The following is a 19,922-nucleotide window of genomic DNA, read 5'->3' on the forward strand; positions in this document are numbered from 1 at the left end:
ATTTTCTAAAATATAAATTACTTTTATTAAGATAAATTTTTTTAAGTCTTTTATATTTATTTGAAAAAATATTTAATTCTAAAAACACGAAGAGGTCTTATTCAAAAGAATAAGTTAATGTTGAGGGGTCAAGTCCAAAATGTTATATTTTAGGGGCCTCCGTACATTTTTTCTCGGTACGAACGAGTGAAGGTGGGAAAACTATTAAATAAACCGAGTGTATCCGTATAAAAGTGCACCGCCCATCTATTCATCGTCCATTTCACTCTTAAATACAATCTGACCGTCCAAATTATGAATAACAAAACTGAAGACCTGAGAAATGGGCGGTTGCGATTGACGCGTGACATGGTACAGTGTGATCAGAGAGCCCACGTGTGCTGCGGTGCACGAGTGTTTTAATGCACCCGGTGTAGGGAGTAGTACGTTAAGTAGGAGAGAGGGGCCCATTCGCTTCGGGGAGGGGAATCCTGTACAGCGCCGGTTGTACGAAAAATATTAGTTGTACACGTGGCATCGTTTTATTGGTAAATTCGGTTTGTACTATATTTAATTATTAAATAGTTGTTTTCGTCCTTTTGGAGCTAAATCATAAAAATATAAAGGTCGAGAGGTTGTTTCAGAATAGCGTATAGTTGAGGGGTCTCCATACATTTTTCCCTCCTCATTTTTGTTATTAAACCCCTTGATAATATTATATTTGTAATTTACTCCTGTTTAAAAAGTATAGTAACCGTATATACACCCCATGTGTTGCACGATCCTACGCCTTGGTGGTCCCCACAACCCATCCTCATGTCGGCGTTGACAGTTGACCCAACAACCAAATCTTTTTTACTCGTTTTCTCTATAAACTTCGATTTGCCCCTTGTATTATATCGTATTTTTATTTTGCCACCCCCCTAATTCAAAATTTATACTAAAGTATTCAGTGGTACGGCATATATACCCGTCGTGTAAAAAATTATACTCAGTTATTCTGTAGTTTTATTTTTATTTTACTCTAATGACATATTGTTCAAAAAAAATTATTTTACTATATTTGACTATTTTTTAAATTTAGAGAACATAATATACCATGCAAAGACACATATTAAACAAATGACTAAATTACATAAAATCCTCATGTTAATATCTGTTTTTTCACTTTTCCTTCCTGTCATTTAAAAATCTACACTTTGTCATCTTGTAAAATAAAAAATATTCACAAGAGGGTACAATGTGAACTGTGATGACAAAATGACTAATTTGCCTCTCACCATTTTCGTCTCCTCCCTCATCATGCTCATCCGCCGCTTCGATCGGCCGTGGTTCTTTCCATTTTTTTCTCCACCTGCTCCTCTTTTCCTCCTACAGTCTCGTCGCCCCTCTATTTCGATAACAGTAGTAAGAAAATCGAGGTGAGCGTGGATGAAGAGGTGGGTAAGGACAACGAGGGCGAAGGTAAGGCGGCGAAGGAGGGAGGGGGGTGTTTGTGGGTGTGGACGGAGATGTGGGCGAGGGCGAGGCAGCGGAGAAGGGCGAGATGGCGAGGCGGAGGAGGGCGAGCCAGGAGGAGAGGAGGTTGCGAGTATTTTTCGTATAAAAAATATAATAATATTTTATAAACGAAACCGTAACGGGGCACTAACGGCGGAGGGTGAAGTGAACAATTTTTATTTTATAAAAGGGCAAAGTATAGATTTTTAAATGACAGAAAAAAAATGAGAAAACGGGTTTTGAGAGGAGAGGTTTTCTATAATTTAGCTTATACATTTCACACATCATTTTCTAAAATTCAGTAATAAATGTCTCAAAATCAAAATCTTTAATTTGTTGAATACATATTCTAAAATATTCAACAAGCCTACATATCATAAATTATAAGATTTGTACATTTTTTAACGATACCGGTTAAACATTATAAATTATTTGATTTCATAATAATAAATTTTTCAAGCCAAGTGATTTTTTATGCATAGGTTATTTTATGGGGTAATTGCCTGTATACCTCTCAAAATTTCGAAAACATCTCATTTATTCCTATTTGTTTTCACAGCACTCGTTAAGTTAACTTGAGTTAAACGTGAGTTAAATATCTACAAGAGTTAAAAAAAAAAAATCAAAATGCTTGTTTTGCCTTTAACTTAAGGGCCCGTTTGGTTCGAGTAATATAATATTACAAAGTATCTCGACATATCTAGGTATCTTAGATTTCGGCGTGAAATTACTACTGATGCTGCATTAGTACGTTTGGTTTAATACAGTAATGTAATACTAGATTACAGTGTTTATAGCATTAATACATTTGGTTCAGTTTATAAAATTTAGTAATCCTGATATAAAAGTATAGTTTTTTCCAAAATTGCCCTTATTGTGGTCAGTTGAATATTATTTTTTTACAAAAATATAATTATATTAATAAGTAATAAAATAAAAAGACCTAACATGAAAAAAAATTAACGTTGCAAAAAATTAATTTCAACCCATAAAAAAATAAATAGAAAAAATATCATTATACATAATGAAAAATCATACAATAACAAATAAATTTCAATTTTAAAACTCATCTATAAACAAAATCATTAACCAAACATATAGAATATATATTTTTCATGTTTAATATCAAACAGTACTATTACCAAGTGTTCGTGTACGAGAGAGAAAGAGATATAGATAGAGAGAGACGTGCGAGAGAGAGAGCGAGAGAATGGGGCGTGCGAGAGAGAGGGAAGAAGGCGAGAGAGAGAGAGAGCGAGAGAAAGGGGAGAGAAAGGGGCGTGCGAGAGAGAGGGGGGAAGGCAAGAGAGATGAAAATAATACTGTTAATTAGATTTGAGGTTGTTGGAGGGTAAAATTGTTATTTTACATAATATGTAGTATTAACGAGTTTCAGTAATGTAAGATACACGATCCCCCTCCTATTAATATTTTCGATGTAATTCTGCTCGATTTGTAATGTTACATTAACGACTACATTACATAGCGGATTAACCAAACACAGTTATCCTGGCAGGATTGCCTGTAATCCTGCCAGGATAACTTGAGCCAAACGGGCCCTAAGGGCAAATAAGAAATGTTGGTGATGACAGAAGGATATATTTGAAAAGATTAGAAATCAAAATACTTTTTGTATTCCTAACTTAAAGGCAAATAAGAAAAGTCAATGATGGTGAAAAAGTATATTTAAAAGGACAAAATAATAATTTTATAGAGATAACAGCTATTGTTAACCGTTCATTAACAAAATTTAACTAAAAAAAGATATTTTCAATATTAGCCTTCTAAACTGGGTAAATCAAAAAATCAAAAATTTTTCAAGAGTATATAAGCAATTGCCCCTTATTTTATAGATATAGAGCACATATATCAAATTGAATTTTAATTTAGAGGCATTAATTTTAAAAAATTGATACATCAGGTTCAAGCAATAAGTCAAATATTTCTTCTCTTATTCATTGCAAAGTGCTAGTTATGAAAATGGATATTTAAATAAGGATATAAAAAAAATATTATATTATATTATATTTTGGAAAAATATATTTGAATTACAAGCACCACCTAAACGCCTAGTAATTGGTGTTAGCATTATATTTCTTTGTAGATTTGGTATATGTGATTGAAGGATTCTCCTGATCTTTGATTGAAAATTAGAAAATTAAAAAAAAAAAATTGAACTAGGGACCTCGATGGGTACGGATACTCAAAATTTTATCCGAATTTAAATCTGAATTGAGTAGATTTACTTGATGCTAAACTGATATAGTTTCGAATATGGATATGAAAAACGAAAATCTGACGGATTTGAATTTGGGTATAATTTTATTTATACCCAATCCAAATCTGAATCTGACCGAATTGATTTTACATTATAAAAGAGATTACCTAAGAACATGCACGTTAATGGTAAATATTATATTATATAAGCTTGGATAATTAACTTGTAAACTTTGATAGATGCCCTCTTGAACTTTAGCTCTTTTTATAAATATGTATTTGAATTTTTAATTTTGATAATTGTATTTTTTAAAATTTTATCAAATAATTGCCCCTCGCCTCAAGTTATGTTATTTATTATACAGTCATTTTGATAGGATATTATGCACATATTCCCGTAAGACTTAAAAATATAAAAAATCTTTTCTCTCTCTCTCTCTCTCTCAATTTTGATAATTAAGCATGATGATTAAAGAATAGCTTGAACTAAACTTTAATGTTATCAACTCTCTTGTACATGTTAGAATATAAAAAATAATTTGTTCGTGTTTTAAAGCTTTATAAAACTATATACGATATATGCAACCAAAATGATTATGTAATTAATAATTTTAATTGAGAAGAAAAGTTTATTAAACTATTTGATAAAATTTAGAATAAATAATTGTCCAAATTGAAAGTTCATACATCTACTTGTAAAATAGCTGAAGTCAGGGAGTCTCTATACGTATTACGCATGAAAAAATAAGAAAAATATTTATTCTACACCCAAAAATAGAATGTAGATTTTACACCCCTAATTCAAAAATTGATAAAAATTCAAATGAATTTTAGTAAAACAAAGAAAATGATGTGATAAGTAAAAATTTAATGGCTTGCGAATAGTATAAGTGTAAGATGTACACTTTATTTGGAGTGTACCAATAGTATTACTCGGAAAATAAAGATACTTATTTGCATTTCCTTCCATAATGGCAATTTTTGATAATAAATATAGCAATTTATAGTCAATTTAACCTTTAATTAAACTGAATTTTAGGGGATACTTTTTTAACTTTTTACACTGTAATTTTGATCATGTAAAAATTTGAATAGCAAAAGCTTGGGACCCCTGAAATGTGCTAAGAACAAAGAGGAGATAATAATAAGGAAAACTTCAAATACCATCCTGTAGTTTTGCATTTTCTCACTTTAGTACCATGTGGTTTAAAGCGTATTACTTTCGTACCTTGTAATTTTCTTTTTCTCTTTTTATTATCTCCTCTACTAATTTTTTTTTGTTAAATTAGTAACAAAGTTAAAATTAAAAGATACTAAAGTAAACATTCGATAATGTATAGATAGGGCATCTGAATTTTTTGTATATAATTTCACAAAAAATTAACGGAGGGACTGACAAAAAGAAAAAAATGAACCACGGGATACAATTAATATATTTTAAACTATAGGGTACTAAAGTGAGAAAGTCTAAAACCACAGGGATAGTATTTGAAGTTTACCCTAATAATAAATATTTATACCAGATTCCAAATCGGAATTTGGAATCTGGTGGGAATATTCCTCGTAATAAGTTCACATCGAAAAATAGTAATTCCACTTAACGCTAGGCTTTGTTCCAACTAATTCCTACTCGGACTTTTTATGGAAATAACCTTATAAAAATTCATATTTGGATAAATAATCCTCTGAAAATTTCTTTTTAACGAACTAACTCTCTTTTTGCCAACTAGGCAACATACTAAAATTTTCTTTTAAGATATTGAACGATTTACCGTCTTCAAATATATCCTAACAACAACATAAACATCAACAAATTAATACAATCTTAACAACTTAAAAAAATTTTAATAACCTATCATACAATCCTAACAATCAAACAAAAATTCTAATAATTCACATACAAACCTAACAACCTCATTTTTTTTCTTCTATTTTTCATATATAATCCTAACAGCCATATAAAAATTTCAACAAATCATATTTTTCAATTTTCAATATATAATTGTAACGATCATATAAAAACTTTAACAAATTATATACAATCTTAACGGCATTAAAAAAAAATCTAAGAAATAATCTTTAAGAATGATAGGATATTAAAAGACGGAGAATAGTTCGACGTTTTCCTTCGAGTATAAGCAAGAATTAGCTATTACAGGGATATATACAAATATGGGGATAAGAAAAATAGTGTTTGAATGAAAATTGAGTTGTTCCCAGGAATAAGAAAAATAACGTTTGAATAGATAATATGAAATAAGAAAAATATTAGATAGTTTTATATAGAAAATGGAGGTGTTGGTGGGGATAGTTATAACCGGTTATTATAGGTAACCGAAAACTACTGTTCTCGGATAAAAAATTACTAACCAAACACTGCAAAAGACAGTGAACAATTTATCGCTTTTAATATAAAATTTCACTTCCACACTTGGCAAAAAGAGGGTTATTTCGCCAAATTTTTTTTGTAGGATTATTTAGCCAATTATAATTCTTTTGAAGGTTATTTAGAAAAAAAAAAATTCCCTACTACCGCTAGCCAAACATTGCAGAAATAATGGAGACAAACTAAAATCCTCATTAGATATATTTTTCACAATCTCTAAATTTGTCACTATAAAAATTGAAAAGAACTAGTTCCTTGAGTGAGAACCAAAGACAATTGAACACGAAATAAATAGATAAATAAAGTACATAGGTAATTTACATAGTTCTGTCACTAACTTACACGCACATGGAAAATGACGGATCAAAGACTTTATTATTGTCAGAGTAGATTACAAAAGTTATCAAACTACACCTAATGTCCTCATCCACCACAAATAAATCCTCAATAAAACTAAACAGGTAAAAATGAATAGAAATTACCTGAACTATAGATCATTCTAATTTTACTGCCTAACTTTTCAGTCGATCAAAGTTAATATATTTCACATAATTCTCACAACTATAAATTCACTAAAGTAATTGATTTAAATTTTAAAATTAAAGTGTTGTTGACTGACTCAAACAAAAAAAATTGAAGTGTCGGGTAGTAAAATTAAAATTTTGAACGATCCATAGTTCATGCATATTTTGTGCACTATTACGAACTAAAAATATTTCCAAAAAGACTAAAATCCAACGAGACTAGAAAATAATCCACCTTCTTGAAATGAATTGACCTAAACATATTAGGAACAGAAAAACTCCTTCTGGCCCAAGAATTTGAGACACATTCAACAAAATAAAAATCTTCGGACAAACACTGCCTTAATTTGTAAGTAGGTAAAAACAATATTTAAGAACATCAGTTTCACTTACTACACATATTGACATCAGAACCACCTCGCACCTTCCACATATAAATTCAAATATAAGGACCACAAAAAAGGTAGAAAAAATGACAGATGAATACTTCATTATTTAGTGGAGAATAATAGAATGAACGAAAAGGAAGTCCCGATATTGAATTTTACCTATACAATTGAGGGACCCAAATGAGACTTAACAGCATTTCAGCTTCGGAAAAGACCCTTATTGCGCCCCATCATTTACACTGCATTTGCCAGCTTCGGCCTTTCGGCATCGCCATTGCAACTGATACACACACACACACACACACGTCTGTTACAGTGGAAACATATGGCGGTATGTTTTAATGGGAATGAGTTGATGAAGTACTACAACCAGATGCCTTATCTGTGTCTCGCATACGGGACTTAGACCTGAGAATATAACCGCGAGCGGCCTTCAAAATCTGGCCCACTTCTCTCTTGTACTGCAGAAAAAGATCTGAAGATGAAGAAAAAGCTCGAATGGAGCACTGGAAATAAATATATATATATTTTTTCTTTATTTCGCACGTGGGTGGGGTTGTATTCTGGGATTGATTCCTATCAAACAGGATCTTTCAGGTAACACAGGTATCAAAGCGAGGTCCTAAGCACCCACTTCATTCTCTAAGGTTGTAGGTGCGATCCCCAACTTCCTCATTTAATGGGTTAAAATTTTTCAATTATATTTTAATAGATTAAATCCGCACCTCTTATCTCACTATTATCCAAGCGCCTCTCATAATCTTCATGCATGTGAAGGGGGATGTTTAAGAATATTTCTGAGCAGTTTCCTATTAGACCGACCGTTAAAGTTTTCTGCGTAACACAGGGTAGGGGCAGTAGGGGATCTAACTATAGTTAAGACACTACCTTAAAAAAGTATGACGACCAATGAGATTGCAACGATATACATGTCTAAACAACTCCGTAGTTAAGATAAAACTTGAACAAAAAAAAAAAAAAAAAACAATAAGATTGCAATGATATCCGTCTCCCCTGCAACTAGTTTCATGACACAAAAGTTGAGAGGAAATAGAAGAAGTTATACCTCCTCAGTGGCTCCAGATTTGATTCTTGATTGTACAATGCACCATTTCTTCATGTTTACACCTGCCAAGGGTCCAGAATTCAGTAACGCAGCAGAACAAACAGAATCCAACAACATGATTAATCACTTGGAAGATATTTAAGATGCATCTAGGAATAAAATGGACTTGTAAATAGCAACCAACCAATTTTTATCTCCAACATGCAGTATGTTGTGGAGCTCGTTCTGATGGACCACCGGGAGTGAATCTGCAATTCGCAAGTAGAATTCTTAACATCAGACAACACTTTTCACCATTCAGCTCTTAAAACCCAGCCTTACATGCTTTACGACGACAAGTTTGGAGTTGCCATATTCCAAATCCACGATAAGCTGGACTTCTCAAAGATTAAATTTTGTTAACATTGTTCTGATAAAAAACAATAAGAAAACTATATTGGATTTTATTGGGTTATTGGATGTTTTGTGATTTAAAACTTGTTAAGATTTTATTTTTCGATTTTATCTTCATTTTAATCCTTATCTTTATCTTTATCCTAATCCTAATCTTTTTCATATAATCTTAGACTTATCTTGTTCTACTCGGATTTAACGCGATGGAACAAGATTCTCGCCTTTGATTATAAATATGGGGTGAGGTTGCACGAGTTTATGAATAATAATAACCCGAGCATACCTAAACCCTCTCGTCTTTTTCTACTTTCTCGCTATTAATTTTCGCCGAGTTTTTGTTGCTGGATCTGAAGCTGGTTGGGTTCATCTTGCGCCACCTTGGAAGCGTGCCGACGGGGTGGAACGTTGTCGTTGTATCGCTAGGAGCAATTGCCGAAAAGCCTCGCACGTGGAGGGACAATTTCGCTTCTAGGACAGTGTTCTGCACGCCTCGATCCACAGGCCTTATCTAAACCTTATCTTTACAATATTTTTGTTTAATTTTGTTTCGGAATTTTTCTATAGCTGAAATTGAATTTTCGAGTTGTTTTTAAACAGTATTGTAGTAAAAGATCTTAAAGATTTTCCAACAAACTATAGTGAACGTTAATATAGAAGCATTATTTTGAAGATTAAGTGCTTAGAAGACAGTAAACCGGACCACTTTCCAATTTTTTTATGCATTTTCATCTAGTTAAATTTGTATAGTACCATATCTGAATAGTTATCTTTCTTGGAAGGTAAACCGAAAATTCATTAAAGAGAAAAAGAAAAGTACAATACCTGACTTTGTTTAGCTTATGAGAAGGCAAAAACAAAACAAGAGGTAACACCATAAAATTATTTAAAATAAGTAAACAGAAACAAAAAGAATCACATTTGGAAAGCAAACATTCAGATCTTGCCATTCGGACGAAAAAGTAAACAACTCAGCCCATGAATCATACAATTAAATTTTCAAGTACCTCAAAGTAGGAACCAAATGGAACATCATGAGCTTGCTGCAGTGTTTCATAAACCTGAAATAAAATGGTGAAAATTTTGTTATAGCATCAAGGAGCCCAACTTAGAATTAGTTTCCTCTAAAGGAAGCCAATCAATTAGACTTCATCTGAAACAGAGCACACAAAATAATTATTTTTAGACTAATTCAAGCGTACCAAAGATTTCTTATCGTTTGACAGAACAATGTGCTGCAATTCTGTCACCGCGGTGTCCGGAGGACATAAGGGGCTGTGACATAGCGATCGGAATGTCACTTCGCGGACTTGGCCATCGTATTTGTCGGAGTCATGCCATTTGCTTATCTGAGAAAGGAGAAAACATAAAAGACCAAAAATTCCCAACAACCACTTAGCTAGTTGCTTCACATTTCTAGCTGAGCTCATTTTTAATGAACGAAGCAGATAGCTTACTACCTCTCTCTCTCCAAAAAAAAAAAAAAGAAAAAAAAAAGAGAGCATGAAGATACCCAACAAATTATTGTTATAATCCCAGGTCTAAAGCTAGAGCTATATAAGCAAGCCAATATGACACAATTTGTACATAAATGTTCCAATAGAGAGGTGAAACAAATCCACAAACTCATTGACACTACACGCAAAGAAGTGCACATTACATAGTACATACTGGCTACTGGCTAGTTCAGTTTCTAAATTTTAATCAACAGAAGCAATTGAGATGTACTGGTTGACACTGAATTCTGGCAAGAAGTGAAGAAACTTACATTAATATTGGTATCCTTTCTTGCAGAGCGGTACTCTTTGAAAAACTCTGAAGCATCACTCAATACAATAGTAAAAAACTGCTCAGCTGTACATGGGAAGATATCCTGGGAAAAGGTTGGCACAGTTAAATGTGATGAGTCACACACATTTGCACACACACTCAGACATGCATGCACGCACACACACACGAGTCACACGCGCATGAACGCATGCATGCATGCATGCATGCACACAATATCCATAGGACACTTACATTAACCACTTCTAGAAGAACTTCTTCATTGATGAAGGCTTTGATCTCTTTGGGTCTCAAAATGTTCTCATCAATACGTTTAACCTCATTACTGCAAGTGAGAGAGCTACTGCCTTCACGCAAAACTGACTGAGCTCTCACCTACTTGCCAAACAATGCATAGGAAGTAAGTATTGCCATTTCTATTTTTGCTGAAACAAAAGTACCGCCATTTCTATAACTAAAGCTAAGCAGCACAAGAAAGATTATTTCTTCAGAAATCCAAATAGAAATTTGCTTGGAAGACAGCTTTCTAAGAAAATGAAGATCTAAGGAAAAAAATAAGTATGACAAATAATTTAGCGACCCTTCCACAATGAAGATACCTGCTTCTCCGCTTCTAAGATTGCTCGATACTTCTTTACTGCATCTTGCAAAGCTTTGAATGCACGGTTTCGGTTCCAAAATGATGTAAATTTATATTTAACTCTTCCTGAAAAGTGGACATATGGAATATTCAACTAAGGTTCTGCACAGTCATATCAAAAGAAAAGAAAATGAGATTTCCAACGGCCAGATGCAGGACAGAAGTTTTAAATAGTAGCACTTTCTTGAACTGCAAAGAAGATTCCTAGCCCTAAGAATTTGAGATAGATTATTGTCACCCACATTCAAAGCAACAATCTTGTAACCTAACAATAAGGATCACTAAGTTCTCAATACAGCATCTTTTAAGGCTTTGTCGAAAGAATGTAAAGTAGATCCACGTCGACTTAATATGGTCATCTAGCCTATAATTTAATCACATACAATGCTTTTCAATGGGCTTGTCTAGTGGATATTCTCTGCTAATTATCAACTTGTTAGTACTGTATAATTACTACAGCAAAGCAACATTTTTACATAAGATCAATGTGTTACGAGAATCAAGAATATAATTTGGCTACCAAAAAAAAAACTTACCATTCGAACTACAAAGAGGAGGTACACCATGTCCACCGGCTCCAATGTGAAGAACGATTGTAATTGCAGGGTTGATACAAGCATGTTGGCTCCATCTTATCTGCATCATTAATAGATGAGACATTGTAACAACTGATGACAAATAAGAAATCAAATAACAGTCAGATGTAATTTTATTAAGAATATGAAGGAAAAAATAATCGACATACCTCATCTATGTCTTCTAAGGGAACAATCACCTGAGGAGAAAACATAAATAGCTTCTCAGGAGAGCAGTCCTGCTGGTGTTTCTAGGAAAGTTTGATAAAAAGAATCTAAATAATCGCTACATACAATTTCTATAGCTTCAAAATCTATTTGAAGTGGAAACCTTTTCAGTGTACTCATGTTTACAGGTAGTCATATTGACAGCTGCGATTCTTCAATTTGAGTGTTTTAAAACTGGTTAACAAGATGTCCAACATAAATGATGTTTGAGAGAACTAAATTAGGCACTATTATTAAGAAAAATAGCATTGGGTCAATAGGTTAAGCAAGTCTAGAGTTCCAAGAGACACACAAATGCATCATACAAGAACTTGAAAATTTAAATAGAGAAATAGAGGAAAAAAAAAAGAAAATCTATCAAGTCATTTGTTTGGAAATATATCAAGTATATGAACACTTCTGCTTGTTCAAAGATCCTATAAAACATTCCCCACCTTGCTTCCAGGAAAGACAAAATACTAAAAAAGGATATACTTTCAGCTTTAAACCGAAAGCCTGTAAACAATTAGGATTCAACTTGCCTTCAAATCCTTCCCGAAAACGTTAGAATGGAAGCAGAGGTGCCATGGAGAGATATACATGCGACCATGGTACAGAAAAGATCTTTCAAGAGCACAAGTATAGCTGTGATAAACAACCTGAAAATATAGTAGTGCTTGCCAAACAATGGCAGAAAACCTCAATAATATGTTAGATAAGTAGAGCTATAATATGTTAGATGAGTAGAGCTGTAGTTTTTGAGAAAATATAAGGACTTGCCTCATCATGAGGAAGTTTAAATATTTCCTGCAGAGGACCAGGCTCTTGATGGGCTGTTGTTGGTCTTTGTTTGTCTAAACATATTCTTCTTCGTGACTCAGCTCCAACAAAACCACTTAAAGAACTGTGAAACAGATAGAAGAGCTATTTTTCTCATTTTCAAAGTAATAGTCACTATGATTGAATCAGTACATTCCAAAAATATGATAAGGAACAACAATGATTAGATCACATGCAATGTTATGAAACAACCAAATAATAGTATAGTTTAAGTGGATATTTGAAGCCACCGTAAGAAACAATATGATAGAAATTCCTCATATGCAAACTGATTCATTGAGATTTTGATCTGGTAAAATAGTAACCTTCTATAGCATTTACAACATTCATGCGAACATAATAAGAAATGATCTCCCTTAAAGGCTAAAAAATAAGCACAAAGAATTCAAATGACTAACAGCAGACGAGGCTAATGATTCTTCAGAATTGTGTAAAACATGATGTTTAAGGAGATTATTGTTATAGTACATATGAAAAGCCCAGAGTACACGCTGGCAGTATCTTATCCATCTGTACTCATAGCTGTGTTTAGAGGAACTTCGAGAAGGGCCGCACCTGGGTTGCCTGAGCCTAATTGCAATACTGGCATTGCTTGATCCTTGGCAAGACCTTCATGCCTACTTTTGAACTGGCCAAGACTTTACAACTCTTAAGGTCCTCGAGGCTTCACTTTTTGAAGATCTTGCCAAGTCCAACCATCAGCGTGTATTAAGCATTAGATGCATCTATATTTATACTAATAGAGCCACTACTGCAGAAAGAGAGGAGAAGAAAAGAGACAAAAGAGGCCATTATTTTCTTGTATGCTCCTCTGAGCATGTTGTAGGACGATCATACCGGTCCCTGTGGATAGCATGTACTTCTCTGGTAACCAAAAGATGTCCAAGTGTCCAACTATCCAATCAACTCTGCCTATGCCCATCTAAGTATGAACAAGCAGAAAATTATTCGTGTTTCTCCCAGATACTTCTTGACAACTCATCTCAAGATAAAGGGTTTGCCATTGTCGTTCCAACAATGATAGTTCAAAGTTCAAACTCTCTCAGGAACATCCTCCTTTGTAATGGTAACACAGAATTGCCAGCCTAATAGTTCTGCTAAGTACAGTTGCAATGCTTTTTTAAGTATGACAATCTTTCCTCTGAAGCATTAAAATAGATCTCTATCTGCCCTACTATCACTAACTGAATTTTCGAATTGATATTATTTACAACATGATACTAGAGATGTCAACGGGTTGGATTCGGGGTGGATTTTCAAAAACCCAAACCCGACTCCAAACCCGAGACCCGAACCCGAAACCCGAACCCGAAATAATTATTTCTTTTTTCAATATTTCAAAATACATTATATTAAATCTAAATTTTAAAATACAAATTCAAATAAAACATCAAATTTATATATATATATATATATATATATATATATATATATATATATAAAATACAAAATAAATTCGGGTTCGGGTAGGGTACAGTCAAAATCCATATCCGAATCTATATCCGTCGGGTTTCTATTTTTGATATCCATATCCAAATGCATATCCATTTAGCATCGGATATATCCGTTTCATTCGGGTTCGGGTTCGGATAAAATTTCGGGTATCCATACCCATTGACATCCCTACATGATACATGAGTCAATTCAGACACAAGCCAGGAGGTCAGGAGTTGTGTCACAATTTTATCAATAGATTATATCGAGCATCACTTCAGATTTTCTAAATTTTGATATCCATTGATAAGAATCTCAATCTCCTCAGCCAAAATTTCATAAAGCAGAGAATGAGGCCCAATTAAAAAAAACAAAACAAGATATTGGGAGTTCAACATTATTGACGAGCGGCACTCAATAGCATCATGAACTGCCATAGACTTGGCTGTGATATTCAGATGATGCAAGATACTCTTATAATTACCAGAGATAAGTTAAAAAAAACCATTTGCATCACCAATATGATTTATGCATTGAAACAACTTAAATAGCTCACCATACCTTATACCAACTAATACCAAAGAATAAATATTTTTCTCATACTACATACAAGAGAAGTCAAAGCGATTCTTCTTGCAGCAAGAAAAAAAAAAGAAGCTAAATAAACTAAGTAGCAATCGAAATATGGAACAAAAATTACCTAGCAGAACTCACAGATAATTTGAAGGTACTAATTTGCACACATACCTGCAAAAAAGTTTCTCAATTAAAATGAAGGCAGAAGAGAACAGGAGTAGCTGCAAGAAATCAAAAGAGATAATAGCATGAATGAAGGACTTACCCTTCCCGATTTGCTATCTAAGCTATACCAAACTGCTCCTGTTTGACCTTCCCTTTCAACTGATATGATGACAGATCCAAGAAGTTTGCATTTGCATACAATATCCCAATCATAAACTGTTATGCTTATCTATTAAAAAAAAAAGAATAAACGAACAAAATCAGGATCAACCAAAAGCAATTTCAGCAGTTAGGCAATACAAATGTCTGAATTTCACAGATTAAGTAAGCGACAAGAATAAACAGCCCATCTTTCTTATGTAAAGGACCTAATTACTAGTGTTTTGTACTGCTATCCTAGTGAGCAACAGAACATTAGGTGAAGATTTATTCACATCCTTCATATGTGCTCATTAGTATTATACTAGATACTTCAACAGGACTGCTAGGTTATTCTGCATTCTGAACAGATTTTTGTAAAAGGAGAAAAAATCACCTATTCTCATTTTAAACGTGAAACAAAAGAAAGCTAGGAAAGGAGATTACATGAGAAATTGTATAATCTGAAATTGCAAATTCAGGTTTGTTGTTAGTTGGCACTAAAAGGTAATAAAGCATGCAATAGATGGAATGTGCAAAACTTTTATAACAAAATATATCAATGCAAAAAGAGGATAACTATATCACATAGAGAAGAAGAATTATTATATTGAGAGCCTCTTGTAAGTACTTCTAAAATCATAACAATTGTCCTAGTTCAAGGCATCCATTTGGAAAAATAATCTTATATAGTACTTTGAAATAGAATCATTGTCAAAGTATTGACATAATATAATCGGAAGAATTACTTTAGGCAGATTCAGGCAATTTAAAGTTGTGAAATAATAATAGAGAGAACCTGGACTGGAAGCTCATAAACACAGAAGACAAATTCTTCTCCCCATAATGGATTTCTTGAACTAGGAACCATGGAGCTGCACATTGGCATGTTAATTGATATGTTTGATTAGATCATCCTTCCTATCTTGATATTCAAATTAAAATCAACCCAAGAATTAGATATATCCAGCATATTTTGAATGACATACAACTCCATTTCACCAAAATCCATGAACGGGAACATATTGCCTAGCCTGGTCCACCATGTTAGCCAAGAAATGGCCAATAAATTTCAACCTTTGAGGCCTTTTAATTTAAGAGAAACCATCTGATGAGATCTACAAACCCTAGAGACATATAAAAGATAGTAAGTTTTGGCCGGTAGGAAGCAACAAACATGTCAGATGGCACGGTGGGCATGTCAAGACTGTTACATGCTGATCGTGTCTACACACGAAAGGACCTCCATGAAGCCATGTGTGGCAGTATGTATCATGCTGATGACAAAGCCACCGTATGGCAGAGGGTAATATCGCATAAGATAATATCATGATCCGTATGCCTAAAGTTGGAGGAGTATTTGACTCAATTAACATGGATGCAATTGATGGAAGAAAGGTGACCTAATAGCATTAGACAACCTGATGGGATGTTGGCACTTAACAGAGGATTTTTGAGCCAGTAAGTCACCAATAAAGGTTAAAAGATGGCAAAACAATAGCATCCTGTAGTTGTAGAGAAAGAAACCAGCATGCAATGCAAAAGATAGGCATAACACAAAAGGGAGTTGCCATGTATTCAGAAAGAAAGCAAATAGATCGTCGCTTGCAGAAAATAGTACTAATTATTTTTTATTGATTTCACATCGTATTATCTTCACCAAGTATATCTTGTCATCACACAAAAGACAGCAACTCTCTGGTTGTTGAGAACAAATAGTTACAAACGGGTATAAGGGGAGATTCACTTTTAAGAATTATTAGGTGAGATAAGAATTGATATGTGGAAGTATACGGAAGTAATATAAGAAGTATAAGGAAAAAAGATAAGTATATGACTACTACTCCCTTTAACTGCCAGCTCTGGGAAGGGAGTATTGCATCACAGCAGTCACACACTTAGTTTTAGAGACTTTTTCCAGTAAGTTTGCGATGTCCAATGATATAACTCCCTCTTTTTTAACCACTCCAGTCTCATGAATTAAAAGGAAAACAAATAAAACAATGAAGAAAAGCACAACACGAATCTCCAGCTTATCCTTGAATCAATGTTAGCTCATGTGAATCGTACTGAAGTCCATCATTATATGATGATAAGAGAGAAAAACAGTGCCAATCTTATAAATTGCATAGAAATCTCCATGTATATAAATATGAAATTAAAACACAAAAATATCAATCGATGGATCAAGCAGATCATCATTCAGAAAAGAGATTGCATCATTGAAACAAAAGGAGAAGGCAGTCACCTGAACCGTTTTTGCTCACCGCAAGAAATTATAGCATAAGGATCTGCCGTCCCATTCAAGTTTGCACCAATTAAATATTTGGCGGCCAGTAATTCCAACTAAAAAGAAACAAATAAAGATACGTCATTATTAAAGGCCTTATACAATACCTTAATGACAAACATCTCTCAACCGACCAGCATGAAATGGAGAACTGAATCAAAATGACTAGTTGAGAGCACAACATGGGGCATGTACAGGTATTACCTTGATTACATACACAATTCCTTGAGAGCCTTCTTCCAACGTAATCGTCTATAAAGTAAGAGCGGAACTGCATGTCAAGCAAATCATATTTCATGGGACTAAAAGCAACTAGAGAGAATAAAAATAATAAATAAAACAAACTATTGGAGTCATCTATGTCACACCCAAATACTCCCATATCGGATAGACCAATAGAGAAGGGACTATGCATGGGTTTACCCCCAACAAATTATTAACAATAGTGTACTAGGTTAAGTCGTTACAATCTATTTCACTGTACAATATAAAACTTCAACCAAGACACCAGCTTGGCAGTTACTGTTGCAAGCTTGTAAAAATAGACAAATATATCATATGTTCTGACTCTGTTCATTTTCTATTTAATGGAGGGGATTAGATGCAACTTATTAGAATATGTATCAGTTTTATCTTATCCTACACTTCAGATAGAATTTCAAAACCCTAACTCTAATTATGTGTTTAATTCTGTGTAATTACGACATAACTAACTGCCTAATCTGTTAGGTTATTCCTCCTTCCCCCTCCAGAATATTGATAAATATATATGTTTTCATGCAGCATGCGCGCCATCCATTTACATACATGTGCATCCAATGCTAGAGTCCACACATTTAGCCTTACAGATTTGAGCAACCACATAAATAACGTATGAATGCTTACAAACATGAACTGTAGTCACAATGCATAAGATTTTGAGCAAAAGGATCCTCAAATAGCCTTAACATTTCGAAGTATTGGGCAGAACATGTAAATTTGTTCCTTTTCCATTCAAAAAACGAATAAATAGATTATTCCTTCTATTACTACTCATAAATTAGAAAAGGCAGTCCAAAGGAGTCTATCTCATCTATAGTTCAAATCCAGAAGTGTATTTCTGCCAATTGGAAATTATCACGTATATATGCATTCACTCATAGCAGCAGCGCATTTTTATGTCTGTAAAAGCTTCTAACACCAAATTAACAAATAGAAAATAGATAACTAACTAAATGATTGGATAAAATTTCACGATTAAAAATAAAATTGGTAACTATATTTCAGGACATTGATTCTCAAGCAAGCACTAAGATCAATTTGACCAGAAAATATAACTCTCTAATGCATATTGAATTTCCAGTATTTTATCAGGCAAAAAAAAATGAGTCTAAGCCTGAATCTCAAATGAATTAACCACACTTTGTCCTCATGACATCAAATTATGAATTGCTTTTTGCTGGATATTAAATATTTAAGGTAAAATTGTATGGGGACCCCCCTCAACTATGAAGCGGCCCCTTCAACTTTACTTATTTGATTGAAACCCCTTTAACGTTTAACTCTTTTTAATTGAATGACATTAATCAATTAAATTGAAGATGTTAATGGAATTTATTCATCAAATTTAATAGCGTTACTCATTTTTTAGCAAATGAAACTAAAACTTTAACAGCTAACAGATAACGGATCCATTAAATTTAACAAAATTTATAACCAAATTCACTATAAAAACTCGAGGTGTCAATTACGAATAAGAAAAAAGCAGAGTTGAGAGGCCTGTTTCAAAGACACTTACTGTTGAAGGGGTGGTCTCATACATTTTTACCAATTTGCTCATATTTGAATACCACTCCACTACTTCATATCAAAGCATAAAACGCATTGTTTCACATAATATCAGAGAAAAAAGTCCTAAATACGAATCTCTTCATGTTTAGAGTCTCATTTAATCTCTCGCTTAATTCAAAGCGATGTGTTAGGACTATAAAATGATCCTGAAGTGAGAGAGAGACAATGATTCATGTTGCTGCAATAATCAACAAAATAAGAAACCTCGTTTCTTTTAAATTCTCTGGAAAAAAAAAACACAATTAACTGATAATATTTGCTTAAAAAAAGGGAGCAAATAAGCGAATCAAACCTCGTCCCTCTCCGATTCCAGAGCAACGAGCTGATCTCTACGCCGAGGAGCCACACGCTCGCCTCCTCCCTCTTTGGTGCTCGTCCTCTCCAACACCAGCAACACGGACACCAACAGGATCGCGGCGCAAATGGCGATCTCCGCCTCCCACAGCGACGGGAGGAGGAATCCGAGCGGCGGCGACGACGACGACGACGCCGACTCCATCATCATCGCCATTAGCGACGATGACGAGAGAGAGGAGATTTCTAGGGTTTCGACCTCGGGAATCGCCCTCGCGCGGAGGGGGTGGGGGAGAGGGAGAGAGCGCGAGTGAGAGAGAGTGAACGAAGCGACGGTTGGCGTGGGGGTAGAACGAGAAAGAAAGAGGGGAGCTACTTATTAAAGAAGGGATAATTGCTTATATATCCCTAAAATGTTTTAAAATTACGAACCTTCTTCTGTTAAATCTTAAAGGGAAAACTTCAGATACCACCTCTGTCGTTTCGCACTTTTTCAGTTTAGTATCTTGTGGTTTAAAGTGTATCAATTTAGTACTCTGTGGTTTCGCACGTTTTCACTTTACTACCCTGTGGTTTAAAGTGCATCAATTTAGTACCCTGTGATTTCATTTTTCTCTTTTCGTCGGCTCCCCTGTTAATATTTTGTTAAATTATATACAAAAAAACTTCAGATACCCTACCTAGGTTTATCGAA

The 19,922-nt window shown here is 33.9% G+C and overlaps 1 protein-coding gene across 2 annotated transcripts; it reads right to left on the reverse strand.

Moving 5' to 3' along the window:
- LOC109726847 (BAG-associated GRAM protein 1-like) lies at positions 6,919 to 19,576 on the reverse strand. 2 transcript variants are annotated; one of them, XR_002220633.1, is made up of 20 exons: positions 19,227 to 19,576; positions 17,309 to 17,356; positions 17,063 to 17,160; positions 15,614 to 15,689; positions 14,777 to 14,905; positions 14,636 to 14,682; positions 12,442 to 12,565; positions 12,204 to 12,320; positions 11,625 to 11,654; positions 11,416 to 11,515; positions 10,839 to 10,945; positions 10,474 to 10,614; positions 10,220 to 10,324; positions 9,654 to 9,800; positions 9,459 to 9,512; positions 8,246 to 8,309; positions 8,062 to 8,123; positions 7,366 to 7,456; positions 7,155 to 7,275; positions 6,921 to 7,030 (listed from the first exon to the last, which is right to left on the reverse strand). XR_002220633.1 is itself a non-coding variant. In XM_020256656.1 (19 exons), exons 1-19 carry the CDS (start codon positions 19,443 to 19,445, stop codon positions 7,226 to 7,228), a joined length of 1,809 nt encoding a protein of 602 aa, XP_020112245.1. In that variant the 5' UTR covers positions 19,446 to 19,576; the 3' UTR covers positions 6,919 to 7,225. The 2 variants fall into 2 exon arrangements, 1 of the variants encoding a protein (XP_020112245.1); XM_020256656.1 differs by having other exon boundaries at positions 6,919 to 7,275.

This window comes from Ananas comosus, linkage group 21, assembly GCF_001540865.1.
Source record: "Ananas comosus cultivar F153 linkage group 21, ASM154086v1, whole genome shotgun sequence".
Lineage (NCBI taxonomy): Eukaryota > Viridiplantae > Streptophyta > Magnoliopsida > Poales > Bromeliaceae > Ananas > Ananas comosus.

What these genes read in the sequence shown, in the direction of transcription:
- LOC109726847 (XM_020256656.1), bottom strand. Translation starts at nt 19,445, where the DNA reads ATGGCGATGATGATGGAGTCGGCGTCGTCGTCGTCGTCGCCGCCGCTC. An exon ending in GAATTGTGTATGTAATCAAG is followed by an intron (nt 17,161 to 17,308) that starts GTAATACCTGTA and finishes GTTTCTTTTTAG; the next exon opens with TTGGAATTACTGGCCGCCAA. An exon ending in AATCTGGAGCCACTGAGGAG is followed by an intron (nt 7,457 to 8,061) that starts GTATAACTTCTT and finishes CTTTTTCTGCAG; the next exon opens with TACAAGAGAGAAGTGGGCCA.